Source organism: Sarcophilus harrisii, chromosome 5 (genome assembly GCF_902635505.1).
Source record: "Sarcophilus harrisii chromosome 5, mSarHar1.11, whole genome shotgun sequence".
Taxonomy (NCBI): Eukaryota; Metazoa; Chordata; class Mammalia; order Dasyuromorphia; family Dasyuridae; genus Sarcophilus; species Sarcophilus harrisii.
This window is the reverse complement of record NC_045430.1, coordinates 123596749-123618865: the sequence shown is the minus strand read 5'-3', so window position 1 is coordinate 123618865 and position 22117 is coordinate 123596749. Positions and strand designations below refer to the sequence as shown.

Below are 22117 nucleotides of genomic sequence, written 5' to 3'. Positions count from 1 at the left end.
GAGAATAAGAAGAGCTGGAAAGAAAGCTCTGTTTTTCCTGAGTTGTTGGTCTCCTGTCCCATTTTAGCTACAAATTCTGTTTTTGTGACAGGAAAGCGAGGAAGAGGACGCAGATGCTATGGAAGAAGACACAGGGAGTGAGGAGACCAGCTCGGAGCTTCGGGATGACCAGACTGACACTTCCTCAGCTGATGTCCCCTCGGCCCGGCCCCGGAGAGCCGTCACATTGCGGAGCAGCACAGAATTAGATCGGCCCCCTCCTGTGGAAAGAACCAGGAGGAGCCGGAAAGCACAGACATTCTCCTGTGCTGAAGGAGATAAATGCCCCCAAGCCAAACCGGACAGAGCAGAGGTGAAGTAACAGCCCTCAACATGGGCATAGAGCAGAGCTTTTTAAAATTTAATTTAATTTAATTTTAATTAAAGTTTTTATTTTCAAAACATATGCATGGATAATTTTCATCATTCCCTCTTGTAAAATCTTGTGTTCCAAATTTTTTCCCTCCTTTCCCCCAACCCCCTCCCCTAGATGGCAATATGAGGTCAAACATATGGTCTACATATTTTCACAATTATCATGCTGCACAAGAAAAATCAAATCAAAAAGGAAAAAATGAGAGAAAACGTAATACAAACAATAAAAAAGTGAAAATACTATATTGTGATCCATACTCAGTCCACACAGATCTTTCTCTGAGTGCAGATGGCTGTCTCCATCACAAGTCCATTGGAATTGGTCTAAATCATCTCATTGATGAAAAGAGGCACATCCATCAGAATTTATCATCACATAATCGTGCTGTTGCTGTGTACAATGTTCTCCTGGTTCTTCCATAGAGCAGAGTTTTAAAAAACAAACGCGCTTGTCTAAAAGAATATTTGATATTTGGTCTGGGAAAGAGGAGATTAAGGAAGGATAGGACAGCTATCATCAATTATCTGAAGGGCTGACATGGGCAGCAGAGCCTCATGAGGCAGAACTAGAAGCAGAGAGGTCATGTAAAGAAAAAAAAAATCAAAACAATTAAGGATGGCCAGAAGTAAATCAGGGTGCTGTTTGTCAGCAAAGTTGTAAAGATAACTATTGTTCAAATATGGCTTTTTGATGACCTTTGAAGTATTCCCAAATAGTAGGATTCTGTTGGAGGTTTTGAACATCAGAAGAAAGGGTGGGAAGAAATAAAGGACCCTCTGAATTTTTAAAAATATAAGAGAACTAGATCAGTCTGCAGTGAGTTAGATGTTCCAAGCACCCTTTGAATCTGGTATTGCAGAACTTTTTCTGGCCCTCTCTTGATATTTATTCATAAGCTCTGCATTTTGGGTTCTGTTCTTATATATATATATAACCAAATGTTAAAGCTGTAAGTGGTATGGTATGCCATTCTTTGACATATTTCAGGGAGGCAGAGGGCCAGAGTAAGTAAAGAACAGCACAAAATTGGCCTGGTGCATAGCACTATATGTTATTGCCCCTCAAAAAATCCAAACATATGCCCCTATGGCTGCTTCTTCTGCCATGAACTTTTGCAATCAATCTTCTTGGTTCCATAGTTTGCTTATTTGTATAGTAGGGCTAAACCTTCTGCCTTTGTATTAATGTGCTACAGTTAGGTAGTATATATGTGCTGAATTCTTTTGCTATTTGTCATGTTCTGAATCCATATCAATTCTTAAAACACATGGCCTTGACCTTAGTGATTGATGGTGTATTTAGTAAATGGCTAAATTAAACCTTTTGGATCTAGGGAATGGAGAGTTAATGTAACTTCCAATTTCACATACTTTACTACCAATGTCATTTTTTTGGGAGGGTTTGGTTCAGTAATATTCAAAATTAATCAGGAGTATTGGGGCGGAGCCATGATGGCAGAGAGTAGACATGGCTTTTTGTGATCTCCTCTGATCTTCCCTCAAATCAACAGCAGATTAAGCCTTGAACTAGTTTTGACAGACAGAACCCACATTTCCAGAAGAAGATATTTTGGAAGAACTTCAGGAAAAGTCTTGTTTCAATTGGGTGAGGGAGAGATTGCCGAGCCCAGATCACAGGGAACCTGGGGCAAGGAGGTGGGCCAGGGAGCCAGGCTGTTGTGGCACCCTACCACAAGGCTCTTAGGCTACTCTGACCTGGTTGCAAGCTGGTGGCTTAGCATATTTGCTGCAAGACCCAGAAGCAAATAAAAAAGGCAAATTGTAAGCCATTAGCTCCAGACCTGGCTGTGATTATCTAGCCCTAGAAGTCAGTCAGAATCACCAGTCGCAGGGCAGATTTAAAGCAGCTGTTGCCCTTTTGCCTTAAGAGCAGACCTCAACCTTTAAAAAAAAATAAGAAAAAAACTCTGATCATAGACAACTTTTATGGAGAGAAAGAAGAACAGACCTTAAACCCTGAGGATCCTAAAATCAGTCTACCTCCAGATAAAGCCCCAAAGGATGATTTGAGTTGGGCCCCATTTCACAAAACTCTCAGAAAAATTCAAAAAGGATCTTCAAAGAGTTAGAAGAAAAATAGGGAAAGGAAATGAGATTTTTGTAAGAGGATAGAAAAGGAAACCCAGAAATTATCTAAAGAAAACTCCTTAAAAAATAGATATGATAAAAAGAGAAAAGCATATAACTTACTACAAAATAGATTTGATGAAGTTGAAAAAGCATATAACTACTTACAAAAATAGACATGAAAAAGAAGCCAATTTATTGAAAAAAAGAATTTGTGAAATGGAAAAATAATTCATAGAACAAAACAACTCACTTAAAAATTCAATTGGCCAAATACCAAAAGAACTAAAAGAGGTAACTGAAAAAAATAATTCACTAATAATTAGAATTGAACAAATGGAAATGAATGACTCAATTACATATCGAGAATCAGTCAAACAAAAGCAAAAAAAAATGAAAAAATAAGAAAATGTAAAATAGTTCATCAGAAAAACAACTGATCTGGAAAACAGAGACAATCTAAGGATTATTGGATTTCCTGAAAACCATGATGAAAAAGAATCTAGACATCTTCTTTCAAGAAATCATCAAGGAAAACTTTCCTGATGCCTTAGAACAATAAAGTAAAATAGCATTGAAAGAATTCAACAATCACCTCCTCAAAGAGATGCCAAAATTAAAATTCCAAGGAATATCATGACAAAATTTCAAAATTGTCAGATCGAGGAAAAAAAATATAACAAGCAGCCAGAAAGAAACAATTCAAATATCAAGGAACCACAATCAGGATCACCAAGGCAGAATCTAGCAACTTCCACCTTAAAAGGATCAAAGGGCCTGGAATTTAATATTCCAAAAGGCAAAGAAACTTAGATTGCAGCCAAGAATCAATTATTCAATTAAAATGAGAATTATCTTTCAGGGAAGAAGATGGACCTTCAATGATACAGGTGAATTTCCTTTATTTCTGATAAAAAGACCAGAGCTGGACAAAAAATTTGATCTCCAAATACAGAACTCAAGAGAAGCCTAAAAAGGAAAAAGCAATGAAATCTTGAGAACTGTATCTCTGTTATGGGTATACTTAGATAATGCAGGTGTAATTTGATTTTATTATGATAATATGGGAAAACTAGAGATGAAAAGGGGATTGTACTGGAAAAAGAGGAAAATGGAAGTAAAATGAGGGGAATTACATATCATGAAGAGGCAAAGAAGATCTATTATAATTGAGGGAAAGAAGGAAGAGGGATGAACATTGTGTGAATCTTTCATCAAATTTGGATAAAAAAGAGAATATCAGATATATTTGGTTTCACAGAGAAACTTATCTCACCCTATAGGGGGAAGTGGGAGAGGAAAGGGGAAGGTTAATAGAAGGGAAAACAGAAGTAATAGAGTAAAGGTATAAGAAAGGGGGAGGGGCTGTAAAGTGGGAAGACTGCTTGAGGGAAGTGGTGGTCAGGAGAAAAATACTGAAGAGGAGGGAAAGGGGAAAAGAAAAGAAAAAACCATAATTTGGGGTAAATAAGATAGTGGGAAATACAGAATTAGTTATTTTAATTATGAATGTGAATAGGATGAACTCTCCCAGAAAACAGAAGTAGATAGCAGACTGGGTTAAAGGCAGAATCCTACAATATGTTGTTTACAAGAAACACATTAAAGTACAGAGATACATTCAGAGTGAAGGTAAAAGTCTGGAGCAGAATCTATTATGCTTTAGATAAAGTAAAAAAAAAAGCAAGGGTAGCGATCCTGATCTCAGATCAAGTAGAAGCAAAAATAGATCTAATTAAAAGAGATAAGAAAGGAAATTATATCTTACTAAAGGGTACCATAGATAATGAAGCAATATCAATATTAAACATGTATGCACCAAGTAGTATGGCATCCAAATTCCTAGAAGAAAAGTTGAGAGCTGCAAGAAAAAATAGACAGCAAAACTATGATATTGGGAGATCTCAACCTTGCTCTCTCAGAACTAGATAAATCAAACCACAAAATAAATAAGAAAGAAGTTAAGGAGGTAAATAGAATACTAGAAAAGGTAGGTATGATAGATCCTTGGAGAAAATAGACCAAAAATTAATTGGAAACTAAATAATCTAATACTAAAGAATGAATGAGTGAAACAACAAATCATAAACCCAATAATTTCATCCCAGAGAATGGCAATAATGAGACAAAATACCAGAATTTGTGAGATGCAGCCAAGCGATTATTAGGGGAAATTTTATACCTCTAGATTCTTATTTGCATAAAATAGAGAATGAATTGGGCTTACAATTTATAAAGCTTTAAAAAAAGAATTTAAACACCCTCAATTAAATACCAAAATTGAAATTCTGAAAATAAAAGGGATGATTAATAAAATTGAAAATAAGAAAACTATTGAATTAATAAATAAAACTGAGTTGATTGTGTGGGGAAAAAACCCCAACAAAACAGATAAAACTTTCATTAATCTGATTAACAATTTGATTTTCTTCTTACATTTTTCTAATCTCAAAAATGAAAAGGAAGACCTTTTCACCAATGAAGAAGGAATTAGAACAATAATTAGGAGCTGTTTTGCCCAACTTATCTCAATAAATTTAATAATCTAAGTGAAATGGAGGAATACCTACAAAAATATAGATTGCCAAAATAAATTATTTAAATAGTCCCATTTTAGAAATAGAAATAGAACAAGACATTAATCAGCTCCCTAAGAAAAAATCTACAGGACCAGATGGATTTACATGTGAATTCTAACAAACATTTAAAGAACAATTAATTCTAGTACTATGCAAACTATTTGAAAAAATAGAGAAAAGAGTCCTACCAAATTCCTTTTTATGACAGATATGGTTCTGATACCTAAACCAAGTAGGGTGAAAACAGAGAAAAAATATATAGACCAATTTTCCTAATGAATATTGATGCAAAAATCTTAAATAAAATATTAGCAAAGAGATTATAGAAAGTCATCCCCAAGATAATATATTATGACCTAGCAGGATTTATACTAGGAATGCAGGGCTGGTTCAATATTAGAAAAACTATGAATATAATTGACTATATCAAGAACTAAACTAACAAATCTCATGATTATATCAATAGATGCAGAAAAAGCATTTGATAAAATCCAACACTCATTCCTATTAAAAACACTAGAGAGTATAGAAATAAATGAATTTGTCCTTAAAATGATTAGTAATATCTATTTAAAACCATCAGCAAGAATCAATTGTAATAGGGACAAATTAGAAACAATCCCAATAAGATCAGGAAAGAAACAAGGTTATCCACTGTCATCATTACTATTTAATATTCCATTAGAAATATTAGCTTTGGCAATAAGAGAAAAAAAAGATTAAAGAATAAAAGTAGATAATGAGGAAACAATTATCACTCTTTGCAGATGATTATTATACTTAGAGAACCCCAGAGAATCAACTAAACAACTACTAGAAACAATTAACAAGTTTAGCAAAGTTGCAGTATACAAAATAAATCCACATAAATTTTTATATTTTTATATATATTTTTATATTACCAATGAAGTCCAGCAGCAAGAGATACAAAGAGAAATTCCATCTAAAATAATTGTTGATAATATAAAATATTTGTGAGTTTATTTGTCAAGGCAAAATCAGGAACTATATGAATACAACTATAAAACATTGTCAATGCAGATAAAGTTAGATCTAATGAAATGGAAAATATCAACTGCTAATGGGTAGTCTGAGATAATATAATAAAAATGACAATACTAATTAAATTAATCTACTTATTTAGTTTCATACTAATCAAACTCCCAAGAAATTATTCTATAAATCTAGAAAAATTAATAAGGTTTATCTGGAAGAACAAAAGGTCAAGAATTTCAAGAGAATCAATGAAAAAAAAAAAAAGGCAAATCAAGATGGCTTAGCTGTGCCAGACCTAAAACTATATTATAAAGCAGCGGTCATCAAAACCATTTGGTACTGGTTAAGAGTAGTCAATCAGTGGAACAAGGATCACAGGACAAATAGTCAATGATTAATATTAATCTAGTGTTTTACAAACCCAAAGACCCCAGCTTTTGGGATAAGAATTCACTATTTGATAAAAACTGCTAGGAAAATTGGAAATTAGAATGGCAGAAACTGCAATGACTCACACCTCACACTGTATAGCAAGAAAAGGTCAAATGGGTTTGTGATTTAGACATTTAAAAAGTGATATTATAAGCAAATTAGAAGAATATAGAATAGTTTATTTCTCAGATCTGTGGAGGAGGAAGAAATTTGTGACCAAAGAAGAACTGGAGATTATTATTGATCACAAAATAGATAATTTTGATTATATTGTTAAAAAGTTTTTGTACAAATAAAAATAATACAAGATTAGAAGGGAAGCAATAAACTGGGGAAACATTTTTATATTCAAGGGTTCTGATAAGGGCTTTATTTCTAAAAAATATAGAGAACTGACTCAAATTTATAAGAATTCAAGCTGTTCTCCAGTTGATAAATGGCCAAAAGGATATGAACAGACAATTTTCAGATGAAGAAATGGAAACCATTTCTAGTCATATGAGAAGGTGCGCCAAATCATCATTGATCGGAGAAATGCAAATTAAGACAACTCTGAGATACCACTACACATCTGTCAGATTGGCTGAGATGACAGGAAAAGATAATAATGATTGTTGGAGGGGAACCAGTTCATAACTCCACCAACAATGCATCAGTGTCCCAGTTTTCCCACGTAGTGTTCTCACTCTCCATTGTGGTTTGCTTGAATTTTATTTTCTCTTTTTTTTTTTTTAAACTTTTTGATCTGATTTTTCTTGTTCAGCAAAATAATTGTATAAATATGTATGCCTTTATTGGATTTAACATATTTTTACCATGTTTAAAATATATTGGATTACATGCCATCTAGGGCAAGGGGTTAGGGGAAGGGGGGAATGGAACACAAAGTTTTTCAAGGGTCAATGTTGAAAAAAATTATCTTTGCATATGTTTTGAATATAAAAACTTCAATTAAGAAAAAAAGGAATAAAGGAACATTGTTGCAATATTTATCATTTCCTTTTACTCACATTTGAATTTCTGTAGGAAGTAAAACATGAAGAGGAGGAGAAGCTTGTCCTCGAGAGTAACCCATTAGAATGGACAGTGACAGATGTGGTGAGGTTTATTAAACTGACAGATTGTGCTCCCTTGGCCAAAATATTTCAAGAACAGGTATGCTACCATTTTTATTTTATTTTATTTTTGCTTCTTGAACACAGGAGATGCTTAATAATTTTTAAAATTTAATTTATTTAATTTATTTATTTAATTTATTCTTAATTGTCCATTTGTCAGGTACATTGTAGGTAGAATTATTACTCAGTTGTGATGACTCAAGGCCTGTTCCAACTCAAATTTATTTTATGAGTCTTTATTTCCTTCTCCTGCTAATATGGACTGTGGTATTGCTGCAGCCTTTAGTGGCTTATTATTTCATTGCAGAAAGTGTGAGTCAGGTTTCTCTGTGAGTCTTGTCAAAAAGTTGTAATAAAATTTGCTATACAACCTGGAGATGGGCATTTTCTCAGCATCTCCACAGGAGTATGAGGCTAGAAAACATTCCCTTATAGGATGTAAAACCAGAGACCCACATTACTTTTAATTTGTTCTACCTGTTTTCCTTACAGTCCCTTCAAAAAATGATACTCAAGTTTTGCTAGTTATTTTCCCCCAAGAAAATAAGAAGTTTGCTTTCCTTGACGGCACGGTTTGTGGTGTGATTACCACCCATGTCTGGCTTGCTGTCCTTATGTAAAAGTTCAAATTTAAGTAAATGAATGTTTCCTTTCATAATGCAAGATCGATATAGTACATTATCTGTATTTTCACAGTTTTCAATTATGCCATAATTTTCCTCACTAAAAAAAAGGTAATTTTTTTACTTGAATTTTCATTTTTTAAAAATATTTTGTGTATGGAACGACTAAAAGCATATTTTAAATTGCCTTTACAAAAGTAAATCAGAAACAAGCCATCATATCCCTCAGCATCAGTCAGTAGAGATATTTTGAAACAGTAATGGGGAGAAAAGTTAACACATTTTTTCATCGATTTTTGCAAGTCTTTTCTTCTCAAAGGACACTCAAAAATGGTAGTATATCCTATCTTACAAGGGGGACAAATTACATGGTTTCTCATTAGATTGGGAAAATTAAGGAAAGAAAGGGTCATGAAATTTCTTAATTTGTTCCTTCTGGTCCATAGCAAGGGCAGTTTTATTACTGTTTTGTTTTGTTTTTAATTATTGATTGAAGGGAAGAATGTTGTATGTTCTCTTGTGTCAATAGCCCTTTGGCTTCTGTTCAGGGACCATCTGTTCTAGATAAGCAAAAGTGTTCATTCAGAACAAGGATTCTTTACCTTTTTATGTGTCTTGGATCCCTTTGGCAGTTGGGTGAATGAAACCTGTGAACTCAATAATGTTTTCATGGTTTGATTTGTTTAACTCATAATTGAAGGAAATACTGTATTTTAATTAGAGGTTAATGATTAGTGGAAATAAAAATATATTTTTTCTTACCATCCAAATTGGATCCCCTTGAAATATAACTGAGCCCCATAATAATAACCTTTGATTTAGAAACTTGGTTTGCTTTTTCAAACAGATACTAAACACTTTTACTGGTGTAGACTACTCCAAGCAGGAGTAAGAAGACATAATCTATAAAAAACTTGATGTTAGAGCCTATCTGAATTAGGGTTTTTTTTTTTTTTGGTATACTGACACTTCTCCATTTAATAATTTAATTTAATAATAAATTAATTTAAATAAATAATAAATTGAATGATTTAACTAAATAAATAATTTAATAAAAATAAAGCAAGTATGGTGGTCTCGCCCTTGTTTAAATCATGTATCAGTATTGAAACAAATGCTGTCTATACTGCTTTCCAGGTTTCTACTTTACCCTTCTATTGCACTTAAAGGAGGAAAAACACAACCATCGATAAAACAACAAACTTCAACGATTACTTTCCAAGTTAGGTGAAAGGCTGAGAACTATACTCTGTCCTGGTTTATAATCCCTATTCACCCTGTTGCGACAACTAAGACAAAAAAGAAGAAATGCATGCTTTAATATCCAGCTGATAAATTGTCATTAGAAATAGGTTAAAATAACACTCATTTTATTCAAAACTGGAAATTTGAGGGGGGAAGCCTAAAATTACACATGTTTCTATATTCATCTAAATGTAGTCAATTTTTTGAAATTTGGAGTATGAAAATGGAATAGAAAGTTTTCAATGTTATTAGGTTAGTCATATAAGTTGAGTTCACAAGATCCCAACTAAAGAGACATTAGAGTCCAACAATTTTATAAATATTTTATAAACTCAAACTCAGATCCTCTGACTCCAAATTCAGAGTTCTTTCTATTTTGCTACATTGCCTTTATTCTTTTCCTAGTTCTACTTTTAGGGCCATTAGTCATTAGGACCAATTTCTACTTCCTACTTCCCTAAGTGGCCTTTCTAGCTTTAGTTTAAAAACAGATTTAATTACAGATAATTAAGAATATTCGTGTTTTTTTGTTTGTTTGTTTTTTATCTGAAAGAGAAAAATAAAGTAGTTTTACAGGATGGCATGTTTATTCATATTTAGAATCAGATTTAGTAGTAAACATTTTATTTATCATAGTAGAAAGTTTTACCTATTGAGCTTTTAAAATAAATGGGCACTTGAATCTTTTTGTTCAATTAGATCTTTAATACCTTACTTAACTAATTAGTTAGCATTAAGGCAAAGACATTTATTGGGCCAAACCCTAAGATCCTGATTGAACTGAGACTTCCAGCTGGTGACCCTCAAATATTTTTAATGAAACATATGATATCTCCCTCAGTGGTATAAACTAATGAGTGATTATTTTAAAAAAGAAGCAGCATTTGCAAGAATTATAAATTTTCTTTTTAGTTCTGAAATTTTATACAAGTGTCCTTCTAAATGGACATATGCATTATATCATACTCCAAATATGCACATTTCTATACCTACCATCCATAGAATAAAAAACATGAAAGAACTTGATCCTGTAGGATCTATTTTCCAATATATTTTAATAGGAATGATTTTTGATAATAAAATTAGATGAATATCTGACATTTAAAAAGAGAGAAGAATAATTTCTGCATCCTCTACACCTATACAAATATATACTAATAATTGATATTCAGAGTAATGATACTGAGCTTTTACCTGTTATTGAACTGCCTTTTGAATCAAAGATTAAATTTTAAATCATTTAGTAAATGTGCCCAATATGTCACGCCCTGTGCTAACAACTGTTGGGAATACAAAGAAAAACAGACAGTTCCTTCCCTTGAGGAGGTCACATTCCAATTTTTAAAATAATTGTGTATCTATTAGATATATTCAGGTGGAAAGAGCAAGATTCAGCAATGGATTAGATATGTGGGTGAATGGGAAATGAAAAATTAAGTTTGACATCAAGATTACAAGCCTGGGTGATGGGGAAGAAGGCGGTTCCCTTTGACAGCAGTAGGGGATTTTGGATGAGGGAATTGTCAGATCATTTTTTAAGATTTCCATGTTCAGCATCTTAAAATAGTATGCAGAGTAGACTTATAATAAAGACACATGGGAAACATAATAAATAGGTTAGGAGGTGTCTGGAAGAGCTAAATTCATATCCTGCCTGAAAGACTTACTAGATGTGTAAACCAGGGCCAGTAAATTAACCTCTGTCTGCCTTAGTTCCTTATTTGTAAAATAAAGATAATAATAGCATCTAGGAAATTATATTTTCAAAGTACTCTGAAAACTTTAAAATGCTTATAATTGCTATCTTATTAATAACATTAGTAATAATAATAACGATTTTCATCATACTAGCTACTACTGGAAATATAAGCCATGTCAAATGTCGTATACTGGTATCTGAAATCTGGTAACCTAGACTGGTGCTATAATCATTGAATTTCTGTATAATCTTTAGCAAATAATTTTGCTAAATAGCAAATAAATCTGTCTGCTAGGCATTAATAGGCATTAAAAAAATAAAATCAGATACTACAAGTGTAACTAAGCATTATAAGACACAGCATAAAAACTTCCACATTGATGTTTCCAACAATTTAAGCTAATGTATTTGGATTGGATTTGGGCTAGTATTTGTAATTTATAATCTCAACATATTTGAATCTTAGAAATACCCAGACCAGTACTTTTTTTTTTAAACAGAATTGCAGCACATAAGTTTTTCAGGTCCCTTACAGCTCAAACAAAATATGACAACTCTGTGTCTTTAGCATTAAGACAGAGACTTCTTGATATATATCATATTTAATGCCTGTCAGCAATCAAAAGAAATTAATGGACAAGACTGCTATTGACATCTATATACTCAACCTGATTTGTTTGTAAATCTGGCAGTTTTCACATTGCACATAAAGAAAGATGACAGTTTTGAGCTAGATCAAGTGATATAAATAAATGTTCCTTATGTTTAGTCTTTTGTTCCCAAAATTGATAGACCTTTGTTTTAAACACCACCTTGTGCTAAGGATGCTGATCAGTCAGTTAAGTTTGCAGCAAACTTTGATAGAAATCTTCACACAAGCAAAGTAAGCTAATAATGTGCTTATTGTTGTTAACCAAATCTTAGTTTATTGGAATTGCATAACTGTAGCTTAAATCATGTTGCCTTAGACCTGTGATAAGCTTAGAAATTTCAGAAGCTATGAAGTTCTAATCACAGTTTCCTATATTTCCATCCCTAAAATCTTTGAGACTTAGCTATGGAAAAAAACAATGTTTAAAAGATTTTAGGACCTCTGACCATACTACGTTATTAAAGGGAGAAAATCTGAATACTCTTTTCCATTTATTGTAGCAGCTTCTTAACTTGTCAGTTTTATAATAATGTGTCTTGACTTATAGTCGCTTAAGTGCAATGAGAAGGGAAGCTGGTAGCCCCACTCAAAAAAATCCACAACAAATCCCTAGATTTGGGTATGTATTTACAACAAGGTCAGTGCTTATCCAGTCAGAGAGCTCTGTTAAATATTTAGTGTTTAAGTTTACCACTGAATTTTTCCACTCTTCAAGAAAACATCTTTTTATCAGGGCCATATATGTGTACTTCAGGCTGGTCCTAATCAAGATTGTGAATAGTGAAATATGTCTTTAGTATCTGACCTTCTATTGCAGTTTTTTCTTCCATCTTTAATCTGTCTTGCTTCTAGCTAGCTGTTAATTAATTTTGCTTTATCATGTACTTATAAACATTCTCCCACCCCCAAAAAAATTATTTTAAATCCCAAAGGACTAACTTTCCATGCTGATGATTCAGGTCTTAAACAAGCCTAGGAATTCTTGTTGGGGTTATCACTAGCCATAGCAGCATCTGCTAGGCCTTCCTTCATTCACATTGGATTCAAAGTAATCCAGAGTTCTCCAGATCTTCACCAAAGGAGAAAATCCTAATCTGGCTAGAGACTTAACTTGGACTATTCCAGCCAATTTAACCATTCCTTTCCCTAATCCAGGAATTATATTATTTCTTAGAAATATAGATTTCGTATGCCTTTCAAGAGAAGAGTTAGGAGTCGGTGGTGTGTTTGTTCTACATTTGTGTGGGATACCTACCAGGTAATTAAAAAAAATAGAGCTACATGTAAGCCTCAAGCCTATTATTTTAATTATCCAGGATATATCTAAGGTACAGGAACTTTTTTTCTTTTTCCTTTACTTTTTAAAAATTGGTTTTTCCTTCTCTATTTTGCAAAGAAGTTTTAAATCATCACCACATGCACAGCACAAGAAATATAAAGCAATAAATTTCCATTTTAAGAAAGCTTACAGGATAAACACATTGTGTTCAGAGGGCTCCCATCTTTGCTTTGCTTCTTTATAGGTTTTTTTGTTCTTTGCTATTCACTTTAAAAAAAAAAACTATATCAATATAATTGTTTCTCTTTGTAATTTCATTTTGTATTTTGTGTCTTTAAAAACATTATTCTTAAAAAAATCATAGATTTCATCAGACTGCCAAAGGGGTCCATGACACAAGAGAATTTAAGAACCCATATTCTAACTCTTGTATTCTTCTGCCAGGATATTGATGGCCAAGCGCTTCTATTATTGACGCTTCCTACAGTGCAGGAGTGCATGGAGCTGAAACTGGGGCCTGCCATCAAGCTTTGCCACCAGATCGAAAGAGTTAAAGTTGCATTCTATGCACAGTATGCCAATTAACTCATCTCTTCTCATCTTGGAAGACTCTTGCATAGGAGATGGACCATTTGGGGACAGGTTTTCTTCTGCCTGCAGACATGTAAAATTGAAGCACTGAGGAAAATCGGAGTGTGAAAAAGACCCAGATTTCTCAACTGATCTGACCCTCTCCCCTGCATTTATTTAATGTCTCTGATTTTAAAGCACACTGAAATACCACAACAGCTGCTTTCTGAGAGCGTAACTTGCTGTTTTTCTATTACAGCATCCCATGATATTACAAAAGCTGAGGCAATTTTGCTGCCCTTTTTTCCCACTAAACCCACAGCACCTTTGATTGAGATTTCTTATACCTTTCAAGAGAAGGGATAGGAGTCAGTGGTGTGTTTGTTCTACAGTTGTGTGGGATACCTACCAGGTAATTTAAAAAAAAAAAAATAGAGCTACATGTAAGCCTCAAGCAAATTTGCCCACACTTCTTTCATATTGAAATGTGTATTGATCACATTTTCAAGTGACTTTTCCCACTGCAATTTGATCCTAGTGATCAACACATTTCTGTCACATTTATGACATGTCGCGTTAAATATGTATTAAAAGCAGGATGTAATTATGGAAAAGACCAACTAATCCTCTAGTTTTGTCAGTGCTCTTAGGAAAAGTGTGAGTTTAAGAATGGAGAACAGGAAACCTAGAAAAAGTTTGCAGAGACAAGATTTGATGAAATAAAGCTTTGGCCCTTTAATCTGTCTGTAACCAGATCAGGAAGGGGATTCTTACAGTTCTCCTACAGGACAACATATTGAAACGACTTACTTAAGCATCACAAAATAAGGAAATGGAACATTTTAGATGAGAAGTGGAGACTTTTGTCATAGGCAACCAGAAATTCCTTGGGGGGGGGAGTTCCACAGTGTTACCTATCAGATTGGTCTGGCTTTGTTGTGGTTAAGGAGCCCAGATTTCACAAATCACTTCAACCCTGGGAGATGTAACGGTGATTCCTGTAAGCTGAAAGCCCTCTGCTCTCTACTCACTTTGCAATCCGTACAAAACTGCAGCCACACATCTACATCCCCAACCTGACCAACTTGGAACATTTTGCAGATATTAAGGAATTAGACCACCTATGTAAAGACCCTCTGTGTGGCTCCAGGGTAAGAATATTCTCAGACCGAAAGAATCATCCATGAGACCCAATCAGTAATTTAAGCATTCATCAAAACATGGAAGTTTCTTAAAGAGTTATTTTCATCTGCTGTGATTTTTTAAGTCCATTGATTTAAAAAAAAAATCTGATATTAGTGACAAGTCCTAAATTATTCAAAAGCTCAGTTCTACCATGATGGCTTCATATCCTCAGTTAATGCTTTATCTAAAATAACCATTTTGATCATTTCCCGCCCAAAATTTGATCTCAACCTGGGCTCACTCCTGTATCCATTATGTGAATATTTCATTGGTTAACCTTTCTCTGGCAAGTCAAAGTAGAAATGCTGACCTTTATTCAGTATTTTGAGAATGGCACAGACAAAAGTGAGAAGTTACATGGATATCTTCTGCTACCGAAATGTTTGTCTCAGCCTAAAGCTAGTACAAACCTTTAACAAATGGACTTTTGTGTAGAGAACCCTGATGGAGCATCACATACGACAATGGCTTGTTGACATCATTATAATGCTAGCAGAATGGCTTGTGATTCCTTGGTAGTAGAGTTTTTCTGGATTCTTCAAGCTAGTTTGTTCTCTCTTTGGGTCTCCTAGCCCCGCGTCCTCAGCTTCCTTGGCTTGAAATACTGTATCATGAAGTTAACCTTGCAGAGAGATTTCGAGAATTCTGGCCTTTTCTCTGGGCAGATTTTTTTTAATGATCTTTTCTCTGTGGCCTTTTCAAACCATGTCATTTCTGTTTCATTTAAACTGATATAAAGAAATGAGCCAACTGCACTATAAAATTTTACTTTTAGAATTGATATCAATTTTTCCTGTCCTTTTTAGGAAGTGAAAAAAGATTGGAGAGGGAAGGGGAAGACATCACTGTGATCAACAGGTGTGTTAATGAAGCTCATAAATCAAAGCTGGTCTGGTCTCTATTTGGATGCTCAGAGGCCTTGGTTTAGAATCATGGAACTACATGCTAGTGGTTTTTCTTATCTTTATGATTATATTTTCTTTTTATTCTCTCTGCTGGACAACAAGAGAAGAATGGAGTGCTTCTTTAGTTGATTCATCATTTATGTGCATGTAAGAAGAGGCAAAGATATAGTCTTTGGGAAAAACCAACTTATTTTAGGACCACAGTGTTCAAATCAAGAGAAATTTTTGAAGCTTTCTTCCCTTTACTTTGTGATGCTACTGTATAGCCCTGCCCCACATCTCAGTGAAGTTGCTAACATTTCCCAGAACTTTTGATTCTTCAATTCCCTGTGTTCATTCTAATTTCCCCAAATTGTAACACAGCTACCATGACTTTCTCTCCCCACTAAACAAACATATATACAGATACATCTTTAGATATGGTTCTTCCTTATTTCTGTTACATTGACAAAAGTTTCTGAAGAGCAGTTAAATTTTTCCTCTCTCCCACTGCTCATTAAAACAGAAAAACTTTTGAATCCATCATCATCATCATTCTGGCCCTCTACAAGTTATATCATCTCATTATACCCATCAAGCTAAAAGTACCATCTTTTTTCATTCATTTGCTCTCCAAATAGTGCTTTCTCTTACTTTTGAGACCAGATTTCTCTAAATATTCTGGTCCTCTATACATTGCAGAACTTATCTTTAAAATCTGACTTAATTCCCTTTTTGATCCATCAGAGACAGTTTTTGCAATTGTACAATTTGGCCAATCTCCCCATCCCCTTCCCCCAAAAGTCATAGACTGTGGAGTATACTCCATTAAGAGGATTCAATTTTCCTTCCCTTCCTCTCCCCAATCCATACGTACACAGACACACACACATATACATACATGTATATGTGGTATATATGATATACATGTTTCCTTAAAATGAATGTTGATGATAGTTGTACAAAGGAAAAATTAAAGGAAATGTAATTTTTAAAACAGAGTGGGAATATCATCATGATAAGAGATTATGCAAAAGGGAATTCACTAATATTTTTACAGAATAAGCTCTGATAGCATATTTAAAACATGATGTGTTAGCAAAACTTAATATAAAAAATAAAGTTTAAAATTTCCTGCTTTTTCATTGCCCCCTTTCTCCTCCCCACTCCAACTATACTAGAACATTTTAATTCTCAGTATTCCTCAGTAAGTTATAATGATCCAAGGCTGTGGATCTTAGCTTTCAGAAATGAATCATTTTCTGCCCATCAAGGATTGAGTAGAATTTCCCAATCTTCCTCCTCTTAGAGCTGTGAGGGTTAAGTCAGGCAGAACTCTTGAGTCTTTCCTTTGTATCTTGTAGCAAACACCCCATTCTAACATGTTTCTCCTTAATCTGGAATGTTTTGGAAGCACTAGGGACTTTCTTACTTTAAAAACAAAACAGTTTTTATTTGAGTCTGTATAATTGAAAATGAAAAAGTGTTAAAAACCACTTTGTTGTGATTTGCATCATCACAGTCACTTTTTGACAGAGATCATGAGACTCATTTTTTTTTTTTCATTTTTAGAAAATTCTGAGAGGGCATGGATATTTGAAGTGACATTCTAAAGTAAGACATCTATAGTTTATAAAGAAAAATCCTTTGGAAAAAGATATTCTCATTTTCTCTTTGGTGCAATAATAATTCAGAAGCAAATGAAGATTATAGAAAAGTCGCAGCAGTGATAATGTAACATGTTCTTTTACTATGTGCAATTTTTCTTATAGGAAAACATGCTCACAATTAATCTCTGTCACTCTCTTTAAATTAAATAACATTTATTGTGGTTAAATTCTGCAGGCCATGTATTTTTCTACTTTCAGCCATCAGAGTGTCATAGTACACCGTGTGCCCACTAAATATTTTGGTTTGAATCCTAATTCGTCTGGTTTGAACCACTTATTTTACCCAAACATCTTTCTAACACACTAAAAATGCCAACACATGATGCTACTTTCAGTTCTGGCCAAGTTTTCTCACATTTGTTTCTTTATTTTAAATAATACTTAGTATGATTTCCCAAGTTATCTCCATTTAATTTTTCCTAAACTATCAGTAAAAATGGTTAAGGTCAGATAACAATGAGAATTGTAAGCCGCGCCAAACCTTAACCAGGAATTATAACGGTCCCATGTGGGTGGAAAAGATGTATTAAACAAAATAAACTTGTAGAATGACAATCTTTTGCTAAAAAAAATAATTTGTATGCTGGGAAATTGAGACAAATGAAAAATGACAGAAAAATATTCTCTCATTTATTGTCCAAAAATGGGAAATAGCATGATGTTTAGAAGCATAAACTCTTTCTAGTGGCGAATGTTGAAAGCCCTTTTGCTGTTTTGCATTCCAGTTTGAATAGTTTGTATTGAAATTTGATTCATATGTTGTGTACTTTTTGGTGTGTAAAAGAGAAAATTGATGGTGTTTTTACTTTTGAAATTTGCAGGACAAAGGGCATGTTGTTAGTTTGCTGTAAGATTGTATTCTGTATATATGTTTTCATGTAAATAAATGAAAATCTATATTCAGAGTTATATTTTAATTTTTATTCTAAAGGAAAAAATTCCCTTTTTACTTGAAAATATTGTAAGCCACATTGTTAATAAAGTAATAATGAATACCATATTCACTGATTTGTGTCTCACCTGTGTCTGGAAGATGAGTAATCTCATCTCTTCATGATAACTTTTACACAGTATTTTGTATTGAAACAAAAACTAACATATCTGAGAGCCAAAATTCAAGGATGGTTATTTCTTCTGCCAGAGTATATGACCTTTTATTACATATTAATTTTGGTCTTGGTTTGCCAACAACATAAAACCTGGAAAAGTTGATAATACACAGCTCTTTTTTGGTTTGGGGAACATCACTGTGTATAATGAGATGATTCTACTGCTGCCTATTAACCTGGAATTTGGAACAAGGGTGAGTCATGTAAGCATCTGGGGGTCTAGCTCTGTCACCATCATTGGCTGTCATTAGATTTAGCATGTCACTACTCTTAACTAAAGAATTTTTACTGGCTTCTGAATTATTGTACGAAGAGAAAATGAATGCATGTTTTCAAAAATTTCTTCAGAAATTATAGCTATATACTAAATATAATGGCAGTTGATTTGGAAGTATATAGGTTTCTAGTAGATAGTAACCTAAAATAAGCCCGATATGAAAATCAGCTCCACTTCTCTGAAGTTAAAGACAGTATATTCCTAACAATTTTGAAAGGTTTCAATGATTTTAACTAGTGCAGGATTTATTAGAAATCTTGTATACAGATACACACAGAGTGTGGGAATGTATGTGTATTCCTGTGGAAAGCACAGGAGGTCTGGTTCAAGACCCATCTGAACATGTAGCTGATTTCTTGGGCAGATTATTGACTTTCTCTGTATGATGGAGATAATATCTGCTCCATTTCATCCTGGTATTATGGTTAGAATTACATAAGGTAACATAAAAATAGTGAATATTATGTGATTACAAAACAGACTTTGGAGTCAAAATGACCTGAATTCTAATATGACCCTTAAATCATACTGATTGTGTAATTAAGGGGAAGTCAGGGATATCAGGAAATTCCCATCAGTTATGGATAAGTTACTGATCTTCATGAACTAAGGGCATTTTCACACTGGGAAATGAAATCTCAGATCCAGATTATTTTTAAAAACCTTAACTTAAAAAAAATTTAAACCAACTATTTAAATTTAAGATATTTTTCTTGCCTTAATCCTAGTCTCTTTCCACTTTGATCAATTATTGAGGTTATCTGCTCTTTTCACATTAATAGGGTCTTGCCTCTCTTTGTACTGTGTAGTTTAAATGCTATTACTATTATTTTACTCAAGTTCTGGGTGAGAACCTAATCACTGTTTAGTAAGTGGTTCAAAGATTACCTAAAATATATGCTTATAAGAACACAGCTTTCACTAAGTATTGATGCAAAAATGGTCATTTTGTCAGTAAAGAGAAAATGCAGTCACAACATAATAGATAGGTTGCAGTGATTTATAAGGAAATAATTCCATCAAGAGTTGTTGTTTTTTTATGTCAACCAAAGTCAGAGTTAGAACTCATATAAATCATTTTGGCTTTGGTTTGAGGTATGGGGTTCAGCATATTTCTATGAGAGATATGTATAAATGTTGCTTTAAAAAAAAAGCCCCAAACCTCAAATAACACATACATATACCCTAATCTACCATTCAGGTTAATTTGATAGTCATTTTGATATTTTATGGATGTAGTTTATTATTTTTACATCTCTGATTTACACAAATGGTTGGTGTAAATACAAATGTAAAAAACAAAAACAAAAACTGGTGATATTAAAAAAAATCACCAAAAATGTGGGTACTCTAAAAACTTAAGTGAATAGTAATATTCTAAAGAAAAAATAATTCTTCATACATCTTTTTTGGGTGATTTTATCATTAATGTTTTCTTCAGTGAATGGGGATTTTGTTTAATTTGTGCTACTATTTTTCATGATTCTATTCAACATTTATCATTAATAATTATTCAAAATTAGACATTGCATTATTAACATCACTTCAATGTGGAAATTTTGTTATCAGGAAAATCAAGATTAATTTTAGTTGATGGTCCCACGAATGCTCAGGTAATTGGTATTTCTTCCTATCCTTGATTCAGTCATGTCTTTATTATTTCAATTGCATTAACTGCTTTATTCATTGATGCTTCTTGCTTCTTTTTACGTTCACCTGGGTCTGGGTCACTTAAGTCTCATTAAGGATAGAATGGAACCTGTGAGTGGAATAGAACCTTAGAAGAGTATACCTCATTCAAAAGGAGAGGAAACCCAAAGGAGTGTGATATTATCAGTATTATGTGTGTGTATATATGTATATATGTATATGTAATAAATACATGAATATATTTATCTATCTCTATGTTAATGTGAGAAAAATCCCCAAACTACAGAAGAAGCGTGATGGAGAATATTTGAGTAAATATATGAAGGTAGGAATAAAAACTTTTCATCAGAGAATCTGGGAAACAAATCATAAGCCTGGCACAGAGATAAGACGTTGAAATAGTAGTGATGGGAATAAGGAAGGGGGAGGGGTGAAAAGGGGCTTCAATTATCCAGACATCTGCCATAGTTCCCTGCCAAAAGCAGAGCAATTAATAATTTTTTTGACTTGTCTCAATGATAATTTAATTCTTCAAAAGTGGAGAAACCAGTAAGGAAAACTTGTATTTTTGACCTTGTTCTCAACAAGGAGAGACTGGTTCTTGGGATAGAAATAATAGGGATCTTAAGGGTAAGTAATTACATAATCTTAGAATTTGTGAAAAAGTAGAGGAAAACAAGCAGTTGTCTGTTACAAACCATAAAACTTTAGGGGAGAAAATTTCAAAGGGTTCCACTGTTGATGAATAAGAATTAATGAAACACCTACTTTGGGAAGATACCAGTTATGAAAACATAAAAGCAAAACAATCTCTGTCCTTTAATCTAATTATTAACATTTTCTTCATCACTACCTTAAGTATAGTCAGTCAATGAAACAATAAAATCCCTGATTTGCAGAATTCACTATGAAGTGTAAATACACTGAAAATTAAAAATTGGCTCTGGAATCCAATATGAACTGATTCCAGCACACTTTTGTCTTGGTAATAAGTCAATGACAACTGGGTGGAGAAAGGGAGGATATCAGAAAAAAGCCTTGTGCAGAATGTGAGATCAGTCTTGAAGAAAACCAAGAAATAGGAAAAGTAACTGATAAGGCATAGAAACCCAAACAGGAAGATGGTATGAAACTGTCTGTCCCTTAAGAGCTAGGTCATCAGATCCAAATAAACTACTTTCCAGGATCTTAAGAGGCAAGATCTTTTGGCTTTGGAAGGTCTTTTCAAGCCTGGGTTGTTTAAAGTACCTACATTCATGCAATCTCTCTTTGTTCTCTGATGGATTAGTTCCTCCCAGCACCAGTATTTTAAGGGCATTTATACCAACAATGTCTTTTCCTCTCCAGGCTGTTCTTCGGAATCTCCTAGACTTTCTTGACCATGCCCCTAGATACTCAACATTCTCTTTACCTCCCCTCCATTCCCCATTTTCCAGTTTCATTCTGTAGACTATCTGCTTGTGCTTTTGCGTGGCACATAATAAGAATTTAATAAATATTCCTTCAATTGACAAAATTCTAAAATATATTATTTAAAGCACAGTGACTACATAAGACAAGTGCAGCAGGAAGGAACAAAGAAAGGCAAGAAGGAAGAGAAAGAAAGTAAGGGAGCAAGTATCTGTGTACACACACATATATACACAT

General features: G+C 33.5%; 1 protein-coding gene across 2 annotated transcripts in view; it reads left to right on the top strand.

Annotated features, from left to right (window-relative positions):
• Positions 1-18434, top strand: part of SFMBT2 (Scm like with four mbt domains 2) — a 295646-nt gene extending 277212 nt beyond the window's left edge. For both annotated transcript variants that reach the window (XM_031938506.1, XM_003771404.4), the window contains exons 19-21: positions 92-352; positions 7536-7664; positions 13570-18434. In XM_031938506.1, coding sequence (XP_031794366.1) covers positions 92-352; positions 7536-7664; positions 13570-13710 — 531 coding nt within the window. In that variant the 3' untranslated portion in view covers positions 13711-18434. The remainder of the gene's footprint in view (positions 1-91; positions 353-7535; positions 7665-13569) is intronic.
• Positions 18435-22117: the final 3683 nt, after the last annotated feature.